General features: G+C 37.8%; 2 protein-coding genes and 1 long non-coding RNA gene across 4 annotated transcripts in view; 1 reads left to right on the top strand and 2 right to left on the bottom strand.

Annotated features, from left to right (window-relative positions):
- The window catches only part of LOC149537139 (citrate synthase, mitochondrial-like), a 241,296-nt gene that overhangs the window by 151,387 nt on the left and 66,879 nt on the right, over positions 1–23,030 (top strand). The gene's annotated exons all lie outside the window — the stretch shown is intronic.
- LOC149537141 (uncharacterized) lies at positions 5,657–6,020 on the bottom strand. The gene is made up of 2 exons (XR_016358010.1): positions 5,878–6,020; positions 5,657–5,773 (listed from the first exon to the last, which is right to left on the bottom strand). It is a non-coding gene; the product is annotated as an uncharacterized LOC149537141 (long non-coding RNA).
- On the bottom strand, positions 6,003–22,658 carry LOC149537140 (uncharacterized). Its single transcript, XM_089803600.1, has 5 exons — positions 22,438–22,658; positions 21,265–21,338; positions 6,364–6,516; positions 6,069–6,278; positions 6,003–6,013 (listed from the first exon to the last, which is right to left on the bottom strand). Exons 1-5 carry the CDS (start codon positions 22,656–22,658, stop codon positions 6,003–6,005), a joined length of 669 nt encoding a protein of 222 aa, XP_089659726.1.

Genomic DNA, 23,030 nt, shown 5'->3' with positions numbered 1-23,030 from the left:
TTCACCGAGATAAAGGAAGGAGACCCGCCATTGGATGTGACACCCGCTCATAATTTCATTGAAGGGGAACCCATCAAATATCATGAAGCCACGCTCTAGACCATGAATTTGGGAGACGAAGCCGAACCACGAAACATACTGGTCGGAGACAACTGGGACCCAGTACTGAAGGTAGTGGCTTTTAAGATATTTTTGGAGTATAAGGATATGTTTGCATGGACATACAAGGACCTAAAAGGAGTACCCCCGGAGTTGTGTGTGCACCGAATCCCGTTGATTAAAGAAGCAATACCTGTACAGAAGCGGCCCTACAAGATGAACAAGAACTATGCGGCACGGGTTACGGAGGAAATGAACCGGATGTTGGGGGCCGGCATTATCTTCAAGGTGCAGACCAGCGAATGGGTGTCGCCGATAGTAATCTCATTGAAGAAGGATACCACTCAGATCCGGATATGTGTCGATTTCAGATGCCTGAATGTAGTCACCATCAAGGATCCATTTTCGATCCCATTCACGGACAACATCCTGGAGGAGGTAGTGGGACATGAGATCTACTCCTTTATGGATGGTTTTTCCAGATACAATCAAATTTCAATCGTAGAGGAGGATAAGTTGAAGACGACATTTGTCGTAGAAGATGGGGTGTACACCTATAATCGGATGCCGTTCGGTCTGTGCAATGCGCCTGCGACATTCCGCTGAAGAGGAGAGGGTACAACGCTATTCTAGGCCGTGGGTGGCTAGTGCAAGCAAGGGTTAAGCACGATTGGAAGAAGAATACTCTCTCAATGGAGCACGGAGGCAGAAGATTCATAATTGACCTACACACACAAATGGTAGGTGAGGAGGCAACATCGTCAGACTCAGAAGGTGAAAGCGAGAATGATGACGAGGGGAAGAAGAGAATGGAACTTGATAAAGAGGGAGTATTGAGACTAGAAGGAGGGTCAAGTGAGGATGATCTGGACTCGTTGAATGGCCTTTTTCACTGGCAGATGGAGGATTACGAGCTCTTTTCGAGCTATAATATGTTAAGGGTCGACGAAGGTAAGAAAGAAGAAGGAAATGAATGTCCGAAGGAATATAGAGAAGCGGAAGAAGGAAAGGCGGTTACGGCTGAAGCTGAAGAGAAGAACACACAGTACGAACCCAGAAGAAGGAAAGATTCCATTGTACGACCCCGCAGAAAGAAAGTGTTACATCGAACCACGGATATAGCAGAAGGTGCCGACAGCAAGGAAGACACATCATACGGTCTACACAGGAAACAAAGAGGAAGGGTTCAATAAAAGTTGCAGCAGTATGGAGTGGAGGTGTTATTGACGGCCAGAAGGGGCAACTGACGGAGTTCATGCTAACGAGATTCGGGAACAAACTGGGCGATATGGAAAACTGGATGGAGAGATCGTGTACCTTAAATAAACTTGATGAGTGACGATCGCAAGTACAGTGGGCTACGGAGGTGACAGAACAAGTGTAGAGCATGGCATGATAAGCACTTGAAACTGAATAGGTTTTAACTCGAAGTGGCTGTTGAAGTACGACAATTGGAATGAGATCAAACCAAGCAAGCTCAGCGTCAAATGGGTAGGACCATACAAGATATTGGAAGTTGGTGATAATGGAGCGATGAAGTTATGGATGCTAGACGGAAAGGAAGTGGCTGACGCAGTGAATAGGTCAAAGTTGAATATCTACCATGATAACGCACCTTCATGGACGAACAACTGAGAAAAGAATGACTGTAAATACTGCATATATGTAATATTGTACATATGTAGGATAAGTAAGGGCAGAGTTGATCCAAAAAAAATAAAAAAGTAAAAAAAAAAAAGTGAAGAGAAAAAAAAGAGAGAGAGAAAAGAAAAGCACCGTACGATCAAGTGACCATATGGCATGGTGTATAAGCAGTGATCATCGTACGATGTAATGGTTCATCACCGTACGACATAACAATTACATCATCGTACGACATAACAATAACATCCCTAGGTGAAGTGCTGTACAGTGTAATGGATAGGAAATGCATACCGTACGACAGTTTATAATAAGTATCAACCGTAGGCGTTTGCAAGGAAAAAACCATACCCCTTCAGAAGTTGCACACCGTACGGCTTGAGACCAATTAGCAATATCACCATACGGACATTGAGCCACTGTAAGCAATATAAGGAGGATATACAAGTCAAGTTCGGAAGTATCTTGCATTCGTACTAAGGCATTCAGATTGGCAGAGAGCATTCGTTTGGAGGAATCAAACCTGGTTACACCATACGACTTGGAGATAGGCTATTTTGGCACTGTACGGCTTGACTGGACACCCCTACGTATGGTTCTCTAGGAACTAATTCAGTGTACAGTGTTAGAGTTTCTTAAACAGACATGTTGTATGGCGACAAAGGCATAATTGCGTACGGTAGATGATATTCACAGGGAGAGCCATAGCAGGAAGGAGCTTAGCATCTGGTAAATCTAGTGTAGAGGATTGTTGAGGGAAAGCATAAGCCAAGGTATGCATCAGGCATCTGCTGGAAGGTGCCCAGCTGGATTGAGAACGAAGTCTGGAAGTTGCGACTTGGTGCAATAAGGAAGGCAAGTAGAGGAGCCAGTGTCCAGAAATTGATACAGAAGAAATGGAGGAGGGAGGGTTCTTAAAAAAAAAAAAAAAGTCAACAAATCAAGAATGCTCAAAATGAGTATCGGATGATGCCAAAGGGAAGGGGAAGCACTAGCGGTTGCCAAAAAGAATGTGGGATCAGAAGAAATCGCAAAAATAGTGTGTTCCATGCATTTTTGCGTGGGCGTTGCCTCTCGACCCCGCTAGGCGTGTTGGCCCCTAGACCCCCAGCCGTGGTGGATATCAGTCATGGGAAATCTGACTAGTTGATGAGACCTAGACCTGCTGCAAACATGCAGTGTCTGTGTACCGGGGGTGGAGGATCAGTGTGCTGCAGCAATAGAGAAAGTAGATGGAAGGGTGCAGGTGTTAGACCCTCTACCATTAGCGGAGGAGAAGGATGAGGATGTTCGTTCTCGCCTTGCTATCATTAGAGCAAGTCCCTGGTAGAGTTGGTGCTTACAGAGCGAAGAAGGGTAGAGGTTGGGCAAGAAGCTTGGGAGACGGCGGAGAAGGCTCGGGAGGAGCTGGCCGACCGACTTGCCACCCAGCAGATCGCGTGGGAAGCAGAGCGGACAGCCCTGTTAGCACAGTTCGAGGAGAGTGCACGAGGGAAGCAGTAGGCAGAATAGCAGTTAGCCACAGTGGAGCAACAACTAGCAGCAGTCGAGTAGCGTTTGGTAATAGCACTTCAGGAGAAGGACTCAGCGAAGCAGGCTCAGGATTAGAAGGAAGCTGAGTGCCAGGAGGTTGAATTGATGCTGAAGGAACTGGTGGAGGAGAACTCTCAGATTAGAGCTGATTTGCAGGTCTGGACAGATCAGGTGTATCAACTTCGCCACAGCCGGTCTTTAGAGTCGGAGACACAGCCTTCGGGTTCATGATGTATAAGCCCATGTTGTTTTTGTTTTATGAATAATAGTTGTTGGGTTTTTTTTTGTGGAGTCGTCGGGAGACAACTTTTCATTTTGGGGGGGATGATGTTGTCAGGAAATAGTGTATCAGGATGTATTCTGTTGGTATATTGGGATGTATGCCGTCGGGCCGACAGCGTGTGTATCGGAATGTGTGTATTGGGAAGGTTCTACTATTGTAGCCGACATGTTGTATGTGGCCGACGGATACCTTCGGGAAGGTTCCACGGATAGTATTTATATCCCCTTTGGGATCATTGTAATCATCTTATCTGATATCATAGCATTAGAAGCACAATGTAATATCTTGGCGTATGCAAATAATCAAAGGAGTTCTGCCATTCTTATCTGCTGTTCTGTTCTATTATCTGTATGCATTGTTTTCTTTACCCAGTATGGTAAACAGATTCAATAACAAGCGCAGTCATATTAGAAAGGGCAAAAATCAGTTATATCATTATAGTCAATGCGATTGGAATGGTTCTAGCGTAGAACAAATAGCGGCACCCGCTAATATGAAAAAACAATATAATCTCAATGAAGGAAAGAATAACAACATATAAAGGTCCTGATTAAAATATTATGAGTCTGTTTATTACATAGTAACGTGAATCGGAATCGGCACGGCCGAATTGAATCGTGAATCGGAATCGGCACGGCCGAATCGAATCGTGAATCGGGGGTGAATCGCCGGTGAATTGGCAAAATCGAAAAAACCCTTTAAATGTAAAGATTTTAACAATTTAAGACTTATTTCATGCACCTTTTATTGAATATAACTTAAAAACACTATAACATCATCAAATAGAATCTAACATACATAAACATGAAACATAAAATCCATCACATACGTAACTATGTTATCATTATGTACTAAAATGTAAATTGTATGCTAGCTGAAGTAAATAAAAATCAAATGATCATAATGATTGAAATCATAGAATCAGTAAGATGAAATCATGAAGATCTATAAGACATCAAATCATAAATGTATGTATAAATCTAAGATGAAGATCCACGAAAGTTTGAAACATATGTCTATCAGTGATTCAGTATCACTATCAAATTATCAATATCTATACAGTGTAAACAAAATATAAAAACAAGGCTCCAGCTCAAGCCTCATCATCCTCATCATCATCCTCTAGCTCTGCTGCAGCCTCAACCTCAGCCTCTGAGTATCCAATTTGCCTATGAGAAAGGCGTGTAAGGTAGGTCCTAGAGGACCGTCGAGCCATGTCCCCTGCATGGGCAATGGGCTCATGAATAACGTCTCTAGGGCCTGCGTCTGTGCGTGCGCGTGTGCGTCTACCAATGCCTGAACGTGCTCTAGCTGCCTCCTCTGCCCTGGCCACAGCCTCAGCCTCTACATCCACTTGGTCGACCCATGCGCGGTCTTCCTCAGTGAAGATTGGGTCCACGGTCTCTGTGATCCACTCTGATTCTGGATCAATCTCCTCTAGAATGATCGGAGAGGAGTCAGCGCCCAAAATCTGTCTGATCCGAAGACGAAGGTTGTAATGAACAAAGACAAGATCATTCAACTTCTACACTGTCAACCTATTTCTCCTCTTCGAGTGGATGTGCTCGAACATGGACCAACTGCGCTCACATCCAGAAGCGCTGCTCGACTGACTCAGAATGCGGATGGCAATTTTTTGAAGGTTTGGGGTTGTGGCCCCAAACATTTGCCACCATCTATCTGAAATAAGGAAAAAACAAAAACAATTAGTCTCATTTATAGGTTACAACTCTAAAATTAATGCATTATATAATCAACTTTAAGTTTAGAATCTAGATTCATGAACATTGAATATATTATTTAATTTTTACCTGGCTATAGTGTTGTCTGAGCATATATGGCCATCTTGCCATTAAAAAGTGGCCCCTCCTTATTGTTGAACTGGTCTAGCTCAACAATCGCAGCAGCGCTATTTTCATCGCTACTCAATCTCTGAATCACTGTGTATAAGCCAGTGAGAACCTCCGCATCCGCCTTGAACTCAAGACGGAAACAAAATGTCGGATTCAGATAGTAAGCTGCTGCGTGGATGGGTCGATGGAGCTGATTCTGCCATCTCCTATCGATGATGTCCCAAATAGGGCCATACCTCTCCTGCACTCATGCATATTGGGCTCTGATGGCCTCCTTGGCCCTATCCATGCCCTCATAAATGTAGCCCATAGAGGGCTTCTCCCCATCAGCAGTTCGTAGCAAACCTACAAGGGGCTCAGTGACCTACATATAAAGTAAAACAAAAAATTTGAGTCAAAACTTAAATATAAAATAATATAACTTAAAGTAAAAGAAAAATACTAAATGTTAAATTGCAATAAATTTACCTTAAGGATTTCTCTAGCGGGTTTCCAAAAACCATCCTCATCAAATATGCAATCCGCCACATCTAACCCTATAGTGGTCGTAGCATAGGAAGAGCAAATCCACTCCTGCCCAACAAACATGCTCCTCAATCCATCCCTTGATGTCAACAAGGATTGCAAGGTGATGAAATTCAAGGCAAACCTCGTAATACCTGGGCGAGCTAACTCCTTGCCTTTTGTGTACTTCCTCATTGTGCTAAGGACAAATGCATGATTATAAATGAATTTGCATATGTTTTTTGCCCTTTCCACACATGACTTGACAAACTCAAGTTTGCCAATTTCCTCCAACATGAGGTCAATGCAGTGTGCCGCACAAGGGGACCAAAATATGGTGGGGTGCCTCTCCATCAAAAGTTTACCTACAACAATTTTAAGTCAATTAGAAACTCAAATTTCAAAATTCAAATAAATTTATTTTCAAAACTTGCAAAGTTAAAAGTTTACCTGCTGCAACATAATTTGCTGCATTATCCGTCACCACCTGGATCACATTTTGTTCTCCCACCTCTGCTATAACTTCCTCAATAGCCTCACATAAATATGTGGCATTTTTCACATGTGCGGAAGCATCAATGGATTTTATGAACATGGTATATCCTACAAGTAACAAAACAACGAATTATAATATTAAATGGATCATTAACAAATTAGCATTCAACAAATCAAAATTTACAATGTATGTAGGAAAGTAGAATGATCAATCACCTCCATAGGATACAAGAAAATTGATGAGTGTTCTATTACTCCTATCGGTCCAACCATCAGTCATGATGGTGCAACCCTTTGCAATCCATTCCTTTCGGTTCTCCTTGAGGTCAACCCTCATGTCCTCTACCATCTCATCCAGGAGGTATCCGCTCAACTCAGCCTCAGTTGGGGCTTTAAACCCCGGACCACAAATAGCAACCGCATCTATCATATTCTGCCAATAAGGAGCCTTGTCACAAATAAAAGTTTAGATGTCAAAGACTCAAATTATAAAACAAGTAGATATAATTAAAGTTTTACAATTACTTTTAATTTTAGCTTTAAAGAAAACAAAGAAAAAAGAATCAATTACCTGGCTGCAATAAATGGAATGTTGCAAAAGTACCAAAATTTGCAGATCTCTTTTTTGGCAGCATCGTGAATCTCCTTATTGAAACCCATGCCCTCAAGCGTGGGTTGGGAACCAGGAGTAGTGCGGGGCACAAAGTAACTATCCATTCTGTTTTTTCGCACTCTAGGTTGCAATAGGTTGGTGTGGGACTCTGTTTCAGTATGTGACCGACTAGCACTAGCACTAGCACAAGCAGAAGAACTAGGATAAAAAGGAGGCCTAGAAGAACCCTCTCCAACACAACCTATGGATGCGGAAGCTGATGCAGATGCAGATGTGGATGCGGCTGCGGATGCGGGAACATGGGAGCAAATACCCCTTAACCCTTCAACTTGCATTTTCCTATTTGCTTTGTCTTTTTCAATTTTTTCTAATGCCATTAAGCAAGTGCGTTTTGCCTCAGGAGGTTGGTGAGTGCAAACTGTAACATCATGTCCAGGTATAGCAGCAATGTGGAATTTCAATCTATAAATACCCCTGGAAGTTATTTTTTCTTTACAAAACATGCATTTTGTTTGATATTTGGTTCTTCCAAGAAACTCTTCATTATATTTCCGACATTCATATTTTTTACCCATTGGAATTTGCGAAAAATGAGAGCAAAGGCTGCTGCAATAAATTTTTTTATGTAAAATATCAAAGTTTGAAGCTAATAAAAATTAGAAAACAACAAACCCTAGCTTGCAACTTAGTAAAAATAAAGAACATTCAAGATTTACACTAAAATTCTTGAAAACTATAGAAATTTAACAAAAAACTAAAAATTAAACAAAAAATGCATAATACACTAACATGCAAGAAAAAAAAAGCACTTACCTCTTGCAAATGAGTTGAGGAGTGTTGATATTGGCTCCTTAATGCTCCCAAAGCAATTGATGGGCTTCCCAAATGGCCTGCTGATCTCTTTGGTGCTCCTCCTTGCCGGTTGGAAACCTATGGCTTTTCTTTTCTCTTCTTCTCTCTCACTTTTCCTCTCTTCTACTCATGCTTCACAAATAGAAGGCCCTTTAGGGTTATAACAAAGATAATAGGTCAAAAACAAAGTGAAAAAAACAAGTGAGTTTTAAAAAATTTTCAACTTCCCTTTTTACATGCCGTGGGCGATTCATAGCCGATTTTTTAAGGCGATTTTGGCGATTTTTACAGGAATCGCCTGAATCGTCGATTCAGGCGATTCATGGCCCAGAAATCGGCGATATCGATTCACGATTCAAAAAAAATCGCGCAGGATGAATCGGGTCGCGGAATCGCTGATTTAGGCGATTTTTGGGCGATTCTCGTTACTATGGTTTGTTATGACACTCTAAAGCGAACAAATTATATAAGCGACTCCACGTGAATGGTATTATTGGCAAAAACAAAGGGAATCTAGATGAATTGTGAAAGCGGCATTATATTTGCCAAGTCATTGGCTGTGACATTGTGAAATGGGGATCTATTAGCAATGTAATAGACACACAAATTATGAATGAATCCCAAATCATACCATGACTTCAGATAAAGGAAAGAAATGATTGGTATAGAAAGTAACGATGCCAAATAAGGAGTGACAAATACATGCACCATCGGATATGCTGCAGGAGGTCCAAGACAAATAATTTTAGATCAATTAAATAACTCTGGACTGATTCGAAACATCCTGATATAGCATTGTTGGGTCGTAAGTGATGTCGTCAGCATGTATAACATGAGTCAGCATATACAGTGATAAAGTACAAGTAAGATAGATGGTGATGGAAGACAGATAAATAAAACACACAGTCTGAAGCGATTCTTGTCCAATCCAAGCAAGACACGATGAAGATATACCTACAAACTAAAGTTATAACCCTATGCTACCACGTTCACTTGGAGATTAAATAATTAATATGCAGTGATTGAGATTATGATGAACAACGTTTACAAAGACAAAGATATTAAAAAAAGGGGATCATTGAACAAGCAGCAGTTTGACACCACCCAACGTTTAGATCTTTTACCAAGCAACTTTATTGCCAGATGTTCTTGATTACAAGTAAGAGCCAAATTATCAGCTATGTGAAGGTTTAGTAAAAACATGTTATCGGGTTGGAGTCAAGTGCTGGAGTCTCTACACCATAAAAAATGATATGCAGAATGAAGGAAAGATACCTATAAGCAGATTCATAAGATATTCGAATGTTGATAATGTTTGAAGCACAGGTCAGCGATAACAAGGATTAATGATCCTCATGTGCCGACAATTTCATAAAGCAAACACATATGGTTATAAGTAAAAAGGAAAATATATGATATTAATAAAACACTACCTGCAGATAAGTTTAATTTAAATTGCCGTTAAAGAGTAAAGCAGTGATGGTAAAAAGAAAATCATTTGCTGTGTTTTTCTCCTGCATTGGGTTTCCATGTAAACTCATTGTGTCATTGTGTTCATGTGCATAATTATTTATTTCGGCATTTGTAGATATTGTTTGGATAACAGTTTTATATTCAGTTAATCTGTTATAACTGTCAATCTCTTTTATATGAATGTATAAAGTAATAAGTAATTGTTATAACTATCTTATGTGCATGTGAACATGGAAAGTAATGAAATCAATGTTTTATTAATTGTTCTTTAAGGTTGGAAAAAATAGCTTGTTACAATTATTGCAAGATTCCTTTTTTGGAGAGAATTTCTCTACATCTGCAACAACAACTCCATGAGAAGGATTTGGTTTCATATGACAATCTCTTGCATGGTGATCAAACTTGTCACATCTAAAGCACTGAATGTGAGAGAGATTTCATATCATTTTCTTGAAGCCAAGAGAAGAATCAAGGCTTCTCTCTCTGATTCTTTTAAAATTGCCTCTCTTCCCTGTTTCTTTGAAAGTATGAGCAGCAAGGACATGGTCATCTTCAATGAAGGATTTTCGACTAATGCCTCTTGCTTCGAGCCTTCTTTCTTCTTGAATACAATCTCCCCCTAAGCGATCAAAATTAGGAAGTTCACCTCTACCATTGATGCCTTGAATAAATGACTCCCAATGATCGAGGAAGTCCATTCATAACAATCATGACCAGATCTTTATCACTAAAGGATTCACCTATTGAAGCAAGTTGATCTTTTAATTCTGTAATCTTCATGAAATAAAAGACCACAGATTCTCCTCTAGACATCTTAATATGTAGCAATTCACTTCTCAAGTCAAGAGCTTGATTGGCGTTGTTGATCTCATATAACTCCTTCAAGTTGTCAAACACTGCTTTAGCTGTTTCCAATTTGGAGATAATTGGAATCAGATGATCCTTAGCGGAGTCTATCATAATCTTCTTATTCATTACTTGTTTTTTCTTTCATTGCGCTTTAGTAGCCTCACCAGATGGTTCAGAAACAGCAGAGTTAACATGCTCCAATAAATCATTTTTTTCAAGAGCAACTAGAATTCTTGGTTTTCAAGAAACAAAGTTTGAAGATCCTTCCAATCTATCCCTGACTTTAAGACCGTTCACCATCTTTATAAACTAAGAAGATCAAGGAGGTAACTGAAAAGAAACTAGCTCAAACTCAGAACTTCAACAACCTAGTTACCATATTAAATTTTGAACTAACAATATAAACAAAATTACACTGAAACACAGAGTTTTTATCCTGGGAAAAACCATCTCATCATAGTCTACTCCTTCTAAATCAATATGACCGAGATAACCGAAGGTTGACTTAAACATATTCTCTATCTCCCTCTCTTTGATGGTTGTCTTTAATGAAATACCAGTCCCCCTCTAAATCTCATATCAGTCATCATTGTCCTGCAAGAACATACTAGAAGAAAAGATCAAGGCATATATATATATATGAATGTAAGTAATTTAACTCTTGCCCTAAAATAATACTTGGTGAAGTATAGAACCTTTCATATTCTTATGTAGCCATTTATATGTAGATTCTATTGACCTCTCACACTGGCACTACTAGCCACTTATATGAGAGTTACTCATCTCTTGCATTGGCACAATAGGTTCTCTTTATTACTCGTATAGTTATTTATACAAAGATACCCTCAATCCCTATACTGGTACTCAGCCATTTATATAGAGCTGAGTATCATCCTTACATTGACACTCTAGGAACTCAAGTAAGAAACATATTAATCTCTTCAATATAAATTTCTAAGTACCAATCTTGAATTATTATACTTGTCTACAATGCATTATTTCAAATTATATATATAGGCCACATTATAATATAAAAGGAGCTAAATATATTTATTCATTTACTTTAATAATGTATGGAAATATACTTTAACTTCCCTTTGGGATTGCTGCCCAGTACTTTTACCGCCTTATACTTAACCGAATGGGTTGGTGGCATGAAGTCATTTAATAGACCCTCGATTTGTCTTTGGCGCTGGAGAAAAATGTAAATGTATGGGCCTTATATCTCCTAGTCCATCAATATCTCCATGGCTCGTCCTTTTAATTCAAGATCTGCAATATGAAATGTTTGACCATCCATAATATCAGTGATTATGCTTCCCTTCACCTTTATTTTAATTTTTCTTCCACGTGGTGCGGTCTTCCTACTTTTAGCATTGGGTGTCCTTTTACACATAGGATATGGAGTACAAGTCAATAAAATCATGTCCTATGTTTGCCACGATGGCAGTGATGTTGACTAGATATTATTAATGGATCGTATCCCCTTGATAAGACGTTGCTTTCATATAAATGCTTTTCAAAAGTGTCAATGAATTTGTTACATGCGTTCAATGATCCCTTATGAAAGTCTACTTTAGGAAAAGTTATGATATGCTACCCAATCTGATAATGTCGATATAGTTGTTCCAAGTCTTTGTGAAGTAAATGTCATAGTCAATCTGATTGGAGACGGTGAATGTTGATTATGAGGTAATCGATTTTCACTGAGAAGTTTTGACTTGAAGATCACAATTCTTCTATATAATCGATGTTATGGTAAAGTGGCCACCATGTGTTGGTAATAAAATCATTGTTAACTTCAGATTGGATATTATTCTTATTTACTTGTGTTATTATATAAAGGTACCTATTTGATATCACTATTGTCGAGAGTACTCCCTTCTCTAGTGTAGTGCTGACTAGGACTACATTTTTTAGCTACACTGAATTATATTTGTCTACTTCACAACATCTATATTGTCTAGGTGTCTGCGATAGATGACTCGTCTATGTATCCTTTGTAATCTCTGGTAGAGCTATAGATATGGACCCAAAAATTATAATCAAAGTGCTCTTTGAATGTGGTCAAAATTGATGATTGTGTAATTTGAATGATAATTTGATGCCCTCTTCTCAAGTTAGATGATTGTTCAATATCTAAAACACTGAATCTATCTCCATGCCAATTTTTTTGTGCTTTTAATGCTCGACAATTTTCTTAGCTTGTGAATCACCTCTAATAAGATTGTGAACCATGATTCATTCCGCTATTATTGATTTGATATATATGGGTCTTCTCATTAGAAAAAATAACACAGATGTGGGACAGAGTGTTGAGGAGAGCCCAAAATCACTGTCTTGGCCAACTATTGCCCCAAGCCCCTTGAGCAAAACATAGGCTGAAATCATTATGATCTTAAGCATGCCTCATTTTTGGTGGTTGTGTAGCATGCATGATCCAGGTTTGATCTCTTTGAACATTGAATCCTGCCCACAAAGAGGACAACCGTTGAAGTTGTTGATCAAAGACATTTCTCTGCAACGAAGATCTAGCTTCGAGTCATCTTGTGTGGGGCATGTTTATGGCTTATTTGACTTGATGGGTCAAGTCATCAGTTATCCTTGACAGAGCATTGTGATTAATTTGTTTAACTTGTACCATGGTACGAGTGTTAGTCTTGAAATCTATGGTGGCATCCACATCCTTCGTTGAATCGATATTTCCTGTCTTCTTTCCATGTCACCCTCCTTTTTCTACTCTCTATTAGTTGTGATAATTCCCCATTTGATGCCTCCATGTGGGATATTAATGGCTAATTAAATCCGTGCCAATGAATGGTTCCTTCATTAACGTGTTTTCGTTTCCACTAGCTTGGGTGGCCAATAAACGCCTTCATACGTCTGTGTTTTCTCTCAATGCATGGTGCGGGATAGATGTTCACTCCTTTCTAAGTTACTATTCATATTCCTTGGTAGAAATATTGCCCTAATATAACCCAACAATCTGTGTAAGGTGTGACATTAACAATGATTAGAAAATGACATTCTCTGGGCAAAGTATTCATTGACTTGTAGTTCAAGAGGGCTTCAATAGGGCAAAGAAGTAGAAGATTGTGAGTTTGCAAATTGTTCTTAGAAAATGATCATATTCCTTGACGTGGCCTCTCTGTAGAAGTGTGGCAGAAATGAACCATCCTTCTCCTTGCTCAAGCATACAAATTTCTTAACACAAGTCTCAGGATTGAAACATGCTCTAATACCATGTTAAAGTTTGAATGATTGTTGTAGATGAAACAATCATTGTTTGTGATTTCTGTGTCTTTCAATTACAACATCTTTTATCATTTATATTGAGATAAGCCTATGAAGAGACATGTCCCTTCAAGGGACATGTCTATTCATTAGTTATATAATTAATATAATAAAACATATATAATATATGTGTGTGTGTGTAAATAATTATTCATAGGTTTATCCAACTAAAGCTATAAAACATTAACACAAGCTTTTTCCGAAAGTAGTTAAACTTCATCTTAGGTAGAGGCTTGGTGAGAATGTCAACAACCTGTTCTTCAGTAGAAACATACTTGAGTTCAAAGGCTTGGTATGTTGAGGGGCACATGGCATGATTTAAAGTACATTGAAAGGCAAAGTGTGCCCCTAGCTATGCAAGTTTGACATTTAATGTGGGTTTTGTCATTTGATCTTTGAGGTATTATGGATTTAGAGATTGAATAGAAGGATTATTAGACAATATTCTACACTGGAACTCTAATCTGAAAGTGTATTTTGACCATATGCGTTCAAATGTCTGGGCTTGAGGAGGAAAACCTATGGATGTGTTCAATCAGATGAAGGAAGCCTTTTCGGATTGTGTGTTTGAGGATTAAACCCCTTCGATTGAAGGTCAAGCTCATCTAGAATTTGTATTTGAAGTTCATAGTCTTGAGACACATAGGTATTGAGCTTACTAAACATTGCAACAATCATGGTTTTAAGCACTCATGTTCTAGTTTGTAATAGTTGTTCTAGCAATGCAATGTAATGTTTAGATAGAGCCTTTAAATACAATCCTTTAAATACAATAGATGGTCTGCAGTGGTTTATGCATAATGTGAAACCGATCTTTGCAATTTAAGCTTTATTAGTTTGGAGTAATTTCAAGTTCAACTACTATTTGTGCCATTTTGTTCACTATTATACAACATTTTGACAACTGTTTGCAAACTTGTGTAAAATGTTTTATTTCATAATAACTATTGATGGAATGTTACAAACCTGTTAATGGGAATTGACAAATAAGCCAATACCTAGATGTAAGAACTAGCAATTATTGGTGTAAGTCAGAATATTGCCAAATAAGTCAATGCCTAGGCATAAGATAGCAGTTGGTGATTGGTATTATGATCATGAAAGTTTATGAGGTTTCTTGATCTGAGTATTGAGTTCTTGGAGTGATGTTTACTTCTTAAGAGTTTTGTTTGTGTTTCATGGTACTTGGATGCTTTTCCAAATAGTTGGACTTCATTTCCAAAATACAAGGATTTTATTTTGATTGGTAATAGTGATAATTTCATCAATAATAAAAGATTAGTAGTATCAGAAAAGCCCATGACCGTTATGTCCAAGTCCTACAACCACCATGCAAGTGACCAATACAAATTGGCATCAAGCCAATAGACCCCGGACACCAGCCCATACAGGGAATAAACAAAGACTACATAGGGGCATGCCAAAAATCTACATATATCATGAATCCATAATGAGATAGCAGCATAAACATTGAAACATCACAGCCATCAAAACAAAACAGCATAAAATGGACTGGGTTAGGAAGAAACAACATAAACACTTGTCTTTTTGAGGCATCACTGGTCCATTTACCCAATAGTCAGAAATTTCAAACTTCTGATTTTTGGTTTTTACCATCCTTGTTCACTAATGCACTCATCTCCTTCTGCTCATCAAGAAAGTCTTTTAGAGATGACCACCCCACACAGGCCTCTACCTTTCACTCGTCAATATTTGAGTTTGCACTACAAACAATAAAAGGATGAACATCACCCTCATTTCCTTTGCACTCCCTCCAATCACCTTCTTTGCACTTGAAACCCTTTCCAGGAATTGGCCTGGTCGCCATTGCTGCTAAGCCCAACAATCAATCGTCAAAACAAGTCTTCATTGCCCAAATTGTGTCCACAAGAACTTAGAGACAATATCCACATTTATATGGTAACGGTGCTCAGTGTGCATGAATTCCTCACCTAAATTAAGGTCAATTATCTGCAATAATAGGGGCTATGCATAAATGCCCATCCCATTGCCTTTAGACTAAACACTAATTACTATCAGCAGACATCAATAGTGTGTGGGGAAGCAATCTCACCATTCCACATTTGAAAAGATCTCAATAAAAGTCTTCCCTTAAATTGTCCTTTAAATCAACCACATGCTTCGATAAATTATCCGACAGCTCGTTGCCATCTCTAAGGATGTGCAAAATTTTAAACTCTTTGAATGTATTTAAAATGGAGCATGTAGGTTTGATAAATTTGTAAAGGGACCTTTGGGCCTCAACATTCTATAGATTGTTGATAATTATCAATAAATTGCCTTCCAAATGCAAGGCATTTGGCCATCTTAACAATAGTGATGTCCCCAATTTTAATGTAATAATAATTAATTAATTAATTATTTTGTGCCAAGAATTGAATTAAATAAAAAGGACCTTTAATTAATTAATAAATATGAGGCCCAAATAAATTAAATAATAAATAAATTAATATTGTCGGCTTGTACTTGTAAATCTCTAGATCCTTCTTGGAGGTCTTTATAAGGCAATGGTTGGGCATTGTAATGATCATGAATTGGTTTTGATTTCTTTTTGTATTTTTGGAGGTTGAAGGCTAAGGGATCATTATGCGTAATTTTGGAGGTGGAAGATCCTCCCTATTTTGCATTGTAGTTTCGGTGGTCCAATACCACCCTATTCTACCGTTGGAGGTATTTCTCCGATATCTTACTATGTGCGCCAAATTTGCTATTTGTTGTCAACTGGTGATTGTATCTGCTCGGATCTGGTCCGATGCATATGTAACCAAAGCATTGCTATTTGAATCTGAAATTAAATATATACTTGCATCACTGCACTTGGGCAAAACTATTTAGATCTTTCGTGTGAACCTCTATTGCTTCGAATTTGGTGTTTGTGCGATCTAGTTCTATAAATACAAAATCGAATTACCCTATTACTGGCAAGACTCTATTGTCTAGAACTTTATCTACATTTCAATTTTCAACAAATCACTTGAACCATATAGCCTACAATTCTGTTGGCACATTTAGAAGCCATTTTACAGTTGCTCACCTAGTTGTACAACACCCCATGCATTGACTATATGGTTGCTCACCTAGCCAATTTTGAAGTGGAACCTCATAATTATGTTAGTTTTAGGAATGGAAGAGTGATTCTAAATTGGCAGGAGTATATGGATATTGATTTGAAGTCGCATAAATGGAATCACAATCCTAGAAGTGTAGGCATTATCGACAATTGTTTGTATCGACAATTACTATTGTTAGTTGATTTTGAAGTCTATCCACCTGTAGTGATCGTGAAGGATTACATGGATGAATTTCAAGACTGGCATGTTTGGGATCCTGAAGGCTATGAACATGAGAATGTTTATATTAGAGTAGCATAACAGGATTTTGTTGATAGTGCAACACAATGAAGGATGGATGTCATTTCACTCATTCTACCTGTGCGGTTGCTTTGTGACCTTGGCGCTGATGGCCTTTTGTTCAATTATGAATTGCTTGAGTGCAAATAATCTTTGGGCAGCAAGGATTTGTGATGTCCCCGATTTTAATGTAATAATTAATTAATTAATTGATGCCAAGAATTAAATAAAATAATAAAGGATCTTTAATTAATTAATAAATATAGGGCCCAAATAAATTAACTAATAAATTAATTAATATTGTTAGCTTGTACTTGTAAATCTCTAGATTCTTCTTGGAGGTCTTTATAAGGCAATGGTTGGGCATTGTAATGATTATGAATTGGTTTTGATTTCTCTTGGTATTTCCGGAGGCTGAAGGCTGAGGGATCGTTGTGCATAGTTTCAGAGGTGGAAGATCCTCCCTATTCTGTCATTGCAATTTCAGTGGTCCAACACCACCCAATTCTGCCATTGGAGGTATCTCTCGGATATCTCACTGTGTGTGCCAGATATGCTATTCATCGTCAATTGGCCACTGTTTGTATCTACTCAGATTTGGTCTGATGCATATGTAATCAAAGCATTGCTATTTGAATCTGAAATTAAATATATGCTTGCTTCAAATTTTGTGTTTGTGCAATCTAGTTCTATGAATATGAAATTGAATTATGCTATTATTGGAAAGATTCTGCTGTGCGGAGCCCTGTCTTCATTTCGACAAATCACTTGAACCGTACGATCTACAGTACCATTGGCACATTTAGAAGCCACCATACAATTGCTCACCTAGCCGTATGACCCCTAAACTCTTGTTCATATGGGCTTCAACCTTTGACCATACAACACACCATGCATTGATTGTACGTCGTTGAAACTCTACTATATGACCACCAATAGGCACACACATTGTTCAAATGGTGTGGGTAAACTGCCCATACGACTCATCACTCTGGGCATGCAACATAGTTGTATGACATATTCAAACAGTTATCCTCATACCTTTCAAGCACCAAGTTGGAAGAAATTGTGTCATAACTTAACAACTTAAGGTAGTGCACAGGTTAGTTCAAGCACCAAGATAGAAGAAATTTTGTCATAACAACTTAAGGTAGTGCATGGGTTAGTTTGTATATGTTTGGATGGAAACATTACAACAACAAACCAAGTTGCTTGGGCTTCTGCAATAGTGTTCAAGCCATCACACAATATCTTTGCTTCAGTGGCAATAATATTACCTATATGATCATGAGCAACAATTTCTTCTCTAAAGATCTGGGGTTGCCTCTTCAGACACCATCAAAGTTTTTCTGTCCTACTTCTAGGTTACTCCATACTTTGACTCTAGCCTCTTGCAATATTGGATTTATGGTTTTGCCCAATTGGGCCCATTAACGGGCCATAGAATTGGGCTTTTGCTCATAACAAATGCTGCAGGGCTTAGTTGACGATTCAGTCACATGAATTAGATCAGTGGATTCGTGAATTTCTTTTCCAATTATGATTCATGAGGGATTCGTGTATATATATATGCAATGTGCATTATATATACTAAAAAATAAGAGAAATATACATAATTCTAAAACTAAATCATTTCATAGTACGATTCTATGAATCTAGTGTACTTGATTATTGATCTATTTTCATAATTATAAAGAAAATCAACATATTCACATTGAATTTCTGAATTACAAAATGAAATTATGAAAATTCAAAATATAGATCATTAAACTTAAAGTTCGTAACATGATTCACTCATAAAAGAGTTGAGACTATAGTTTTTGATTTCAATCATCAAATGGATTTTCAAGAAAATCCGCATCAGAGGGGTAATGATGAGCTACAAGTGCCATATCTACATCAGCAGATGAACCCAAACCGGTTCCACTAGTAGTAGAGGGAATTGCGAACTCATAATCCTTCTCATCATCGACATCATCCAAATTGGCTCTAGCAAGATCCTAGATGGTCATATCTAAATCAGGAGTCTTCGATTCTACATCCCAAAGCTTCTCGGGCCCCTTCTTGTACTTGGGATCCTTCCATGTGTAACATGCTAAATTCCCAACCATAATTTTACAATTTAATATAAATGAAAAATATGTCACTTCCCATTATTTATATGCATGAAAGATAGTTATAACAACTACTTTACATAATCATGTGAAAGGGATTAACAGTTACAACAAAAATTAATTGTATTCTAGTTAACTACTCATATTATCGAAATGAAAGACGGTTTAATTCAGTTAATTAACTTTTTGGATATATGTAATAAGATCATAATGATTACAACTAACTAGTCATAACTGCAGCTGAACTTTGAAAATGTATACAAAAGTAAAATACCCAGTAAAAGATGATGACATGAAAGAAGATCCTTTTGTGTTGAGCAAGTCTTGGCATTAGGTGGAGAGGAGAAGCATTGTCAGTGGCTTAACCTCCCAACCGCGGACCTTAAGTATCCCTACACAATCTCTACTGAGAAAGGCCCTCCCTACATGGGATTAGGCATGGGACACCCCTTTTTTGCCACCGAGCATCCTGGTGTTAGAGTGTCAACTCACAGCCGGCTAGGCTGTGAATACCTTTCATCAACCTATCCATCTGACTACAAACTATCCAGACCTCTAGTGAGCATAGCAGCATATTAAGCCACAAAACATACTGTGGCCAAGGATTTACATGGACACTATGTGCCCGATCACCCACCGCTCAACTTGACACTAAGAATTATACCCTTAGACCACCATGAGCTGACTTGGTCTGGTTTATTTGCTTTTATTCATTTCTTGTTTAGTTTAGTACTGATTATCCACCTTTTGTTTTGCAGGTTATATTCACATAATCATTTGTTATCAGCCTACACCCTTAATCTCGACCTTGCTGGTCATCCTTCATGAATCTTGGGTGGCTGTCCATTAAACTCTGATTACTATAGACAAGTTTTTCTCTGCCCAACCTGGGCTTAAGATAGATATATAAAGAAAGGTTCATTGGCATTGCATAAATTTTTAACTCCATGAGGGTGCCTCTCCTTATCTCAGAGACATGGATTATGCCCCTGTATAAGAATTGCACAGAACTATAATCTTCCTCTTAAATTAAATTCTGAAAAGAAATCTTAGTTGCATACAACAAATGAATCAGATTGATTTTATGTACTCAAGCAGTCAGCTATGTAATCATTACATCCAATTTCGGACTCTAGTCCATTTGGCTCTACTCATGGCATAAGCTTTCATCTATGCTACATGCTTATACTCAGAGCCTATAACCATAATTAATGAAAAAAGACGTACAGAGAGAATGCACGACCTGGTTTTGCAAACAGAGGTATGAGCACCCTCGACTGCTGAAGGGAACTTGTATTGTCTGGTCCGACCCCTTGATTGTAGATAATCTGGCCTCTAGCAATATGGAAGCAATCCCAGGATTAGAAACATTCACCAGTAAGAAAACTGCAGGTAGGAAAAGTAATTTCTACTATAGAGACAAATGCAGGTACAAATCAACCATAGTATGGATGCCTTCACAGATTTGAACAATGACAATATGAATGCAAATTGCAAATATGGACAATGGCAATATGAATACAACATGCATATATGAACAATGGCAATATGACTGCAAAATGCAGATGAAAAATGGCAATATGAATGTAGACACAGATATGAAAGTGTGCACTGATATGAAAGTAATCAGCGATATAGAGAAAAATGCCTCTCATTTATCAAATGCATGCTCAATGCATACATGAGGTCTCCCGAATGGAGCTACGAGCAAGATAGAAGAAAGGTGGCGAAAATATGAGTTACATTCTTGGCTTAATATTCAAGAATCTCAATTTAGAAGGCTGATAATGACAAATGGGGATAGAAACAATTACAATATAGGTCGATGGAAAATAAATAAATATAAAGCATGGCATAAATGGAATAATATTAATAAGTTTACTCTTTATGTTCCATTATAATGGTATATCTTATAATTACATATATTCATATGTGTATGTACACATATACATATATACATGTAATATTCCAAATATGTGTATCTTGTGTATATGCTAATTATTTAAGTTTACGTATGCATACATGTGCATCATATTTGAATATACACATACACACACACATATATATGTATGTCTGTATATATATAGGTACCATGGGTACCACTATACTAGAACATGTTTGATATGCAAGAAGGATTGAATCGCTCCCTAAAGGTAACAATTGTTTCTTAGTTTGTTCATTGTATTATTTTAATAAGTGTGTTGACCCAGTTAGCACATGGTGAGCTCTGGGTATACCCTTGCTTGCCTAGTCTAGTTTTCTCTTGACCACGACGGTTTAGGACTCATACTTGTTAACTCTATGGTAGGTGGTGCCTTGTGCTCAATCCCCTCTCTAACAAGTCTTTCCCCCTTTGTCGTGTTCCTGCAAAAGAAATTTACCATGTTAATAACATATTCCCCATCATTTATCAAAATTACTATAACAAGTAATTATATTAGCTATCCATTTCCAATTCATATCACATCATAATGGTTAATAACTAATCCGAGTTCCCATGAAATTATAACGAATAACCAACACTTCCATTTCACATGAAACCATAACTATTAACTAATTTAACCAATCAACTCAACTTCGCATGAAGTCTCAATGGCTATAAAGAATATTTTATAATTAAGCAAAAATAGGGATGTAACATTGTGGCAACAAGCACAAATTGTTGTGAATGAACACAAGGTCTTTTTCTTTTTCTGAAGCCAACCGGTTACGTTTGGCTGAGTGGATAAAGAAGTAAGTACTCAATTCCTCTTAGCCAGAAAAGAGCTTGCAACCTAGAGAGAAATTAAGAGAATATCAATACAAGAATCAAAATAAATTCAAGGAATCAAGAGTGTTAACTTAAAGTTAAGGAATTAACTTTGTGTTAAATTTTACAAGCTTACTTGGTATAGGATCTTTATGGCAGGAGGTTGGAGGTACATGTAGCCTTGCCCATGAAGGTGCCACCATTTAATGACATCCATCCTACTTTGGTCTGCTATAACAACATGGTGGAAATCATTTCCTAAGATGAAGGCAGCAAATTCATTCCTCACAACCACCCCAATTTTTGGATTTTGGAAGATTTTAGCTAGTGCCCTCTTATACACATTTGCAACCTCCTCATCTCTAAATGGTGCCACTCTACCTGGAAGGCGAAGTACTTCTTTATAGTACTTGGGGAATCACATAATACAATTGAACATTATCAAATATCAATAGCACAAACATTTGATAAGCACTACAGTACCTTGGGGTTAGAGCATATGTGAGAAGGTGAAAAGGTGTAGTCATCTTGTTCCATTGATGATGAACAATTGCTTCCACATTTTTGTAAAAGGTGTCCTGAGGATCATTCTCCCTCCTTTGTATGACCTGGGATATGAGATATGAATAATAATAATTATTAGTCATTATGTCAATTTAAATTTTAGAATCTAGATCTCTCAAATAAATAGCGGTAAAAGAATGTAGAACTTACCATTTTAATCTTTTCTTGCATAGTGTCCATGGAATCATAAATATCCCCGAGGCATGGCTCATCAATGCTTGCAAGCGAAGCATTGCCATGATTGGATCGATGAATTCCAACACAGAATCCACACGACCCCACCAATCATTATCTAGTATCATTGCTCTCACTTTTTGGGCCCTTGCTGTATTGGAATTCTTCCAAATGCCCCATTGGGGGCTAATGACCATTTGTGTCAATACATCCTTTACCCTCACAAGTTGTCTCAAGACGATTGTGTGAGAGGAAAAGCGGGTTTCAGCAACCTAAGAACATGTTAAACTCGAGTTAGTAATACATTTAAAATATGTTAATGTAAACAACACAAAAAGTAATATTATGCAATCCAATAATATAAAAATTAAATCTTAAATTTACTTTACCTTCAATAATTCCAAGCTTGAGAAACTCTTGAAAATTGCTAGTGACATGTGGTGATTTTTCACAAACATTTGAATCTCTTCAACCTTCTCATATATTTGTTTCACTCAATCTCTTTGGGTGCCAATTGATCTCATCAGCAAATTGAGAGAGTGGACGGTGTACGATGTCCAAAAGATATA

The sequence above is a fragment of the Cupressus sempervirens genome, chromosome 10, assembly GCF_028749045.1.
Source record: "Cupressus sempervirens isolate cs-2001-9-10 chromosome 10, ASM2874904v1, whole genome shotgun sequence".
Lineage (NCBI taxonomy): Eukaryota > Viridiplantae > Streptophyta > Pinopsida > Cupressales > Cupressaceae > Cupressus > Cupressus sempervirens.
Note: the sequence above shows the minus strand (reverse complement) of the source record. Positions and strands in the feature narration are given on the sequence as shown.

What these genes read in the sequence shown, in the direction of transcription:
- LOC149537140 (XM_089803600.1), bottom strand. Translation starts at nt 22,658, where the DNA reads ATGGTCATTAGCCCCCAATGGGGCATTTGGAAGAATTCCAATACAGCA. An exon ending in TGCAAGAAAAGATTAAAATG is followed by an intron (nt 21,339 to 22,437) that starts GTAAGTTCTACA and finishes TTTCTTTTGCAG; the next exon opens with GAACACGACAAAGGGGGAAA. An exon ending in AGCAAATTATGTTGCAGCAG is followed by an intron (nt 6,279 to 6,363) that starts GTAAACTTTTAA and finishes AAATTGTTGTAG; the next exon opens with GTAAACTTTTGATGGAGAGG.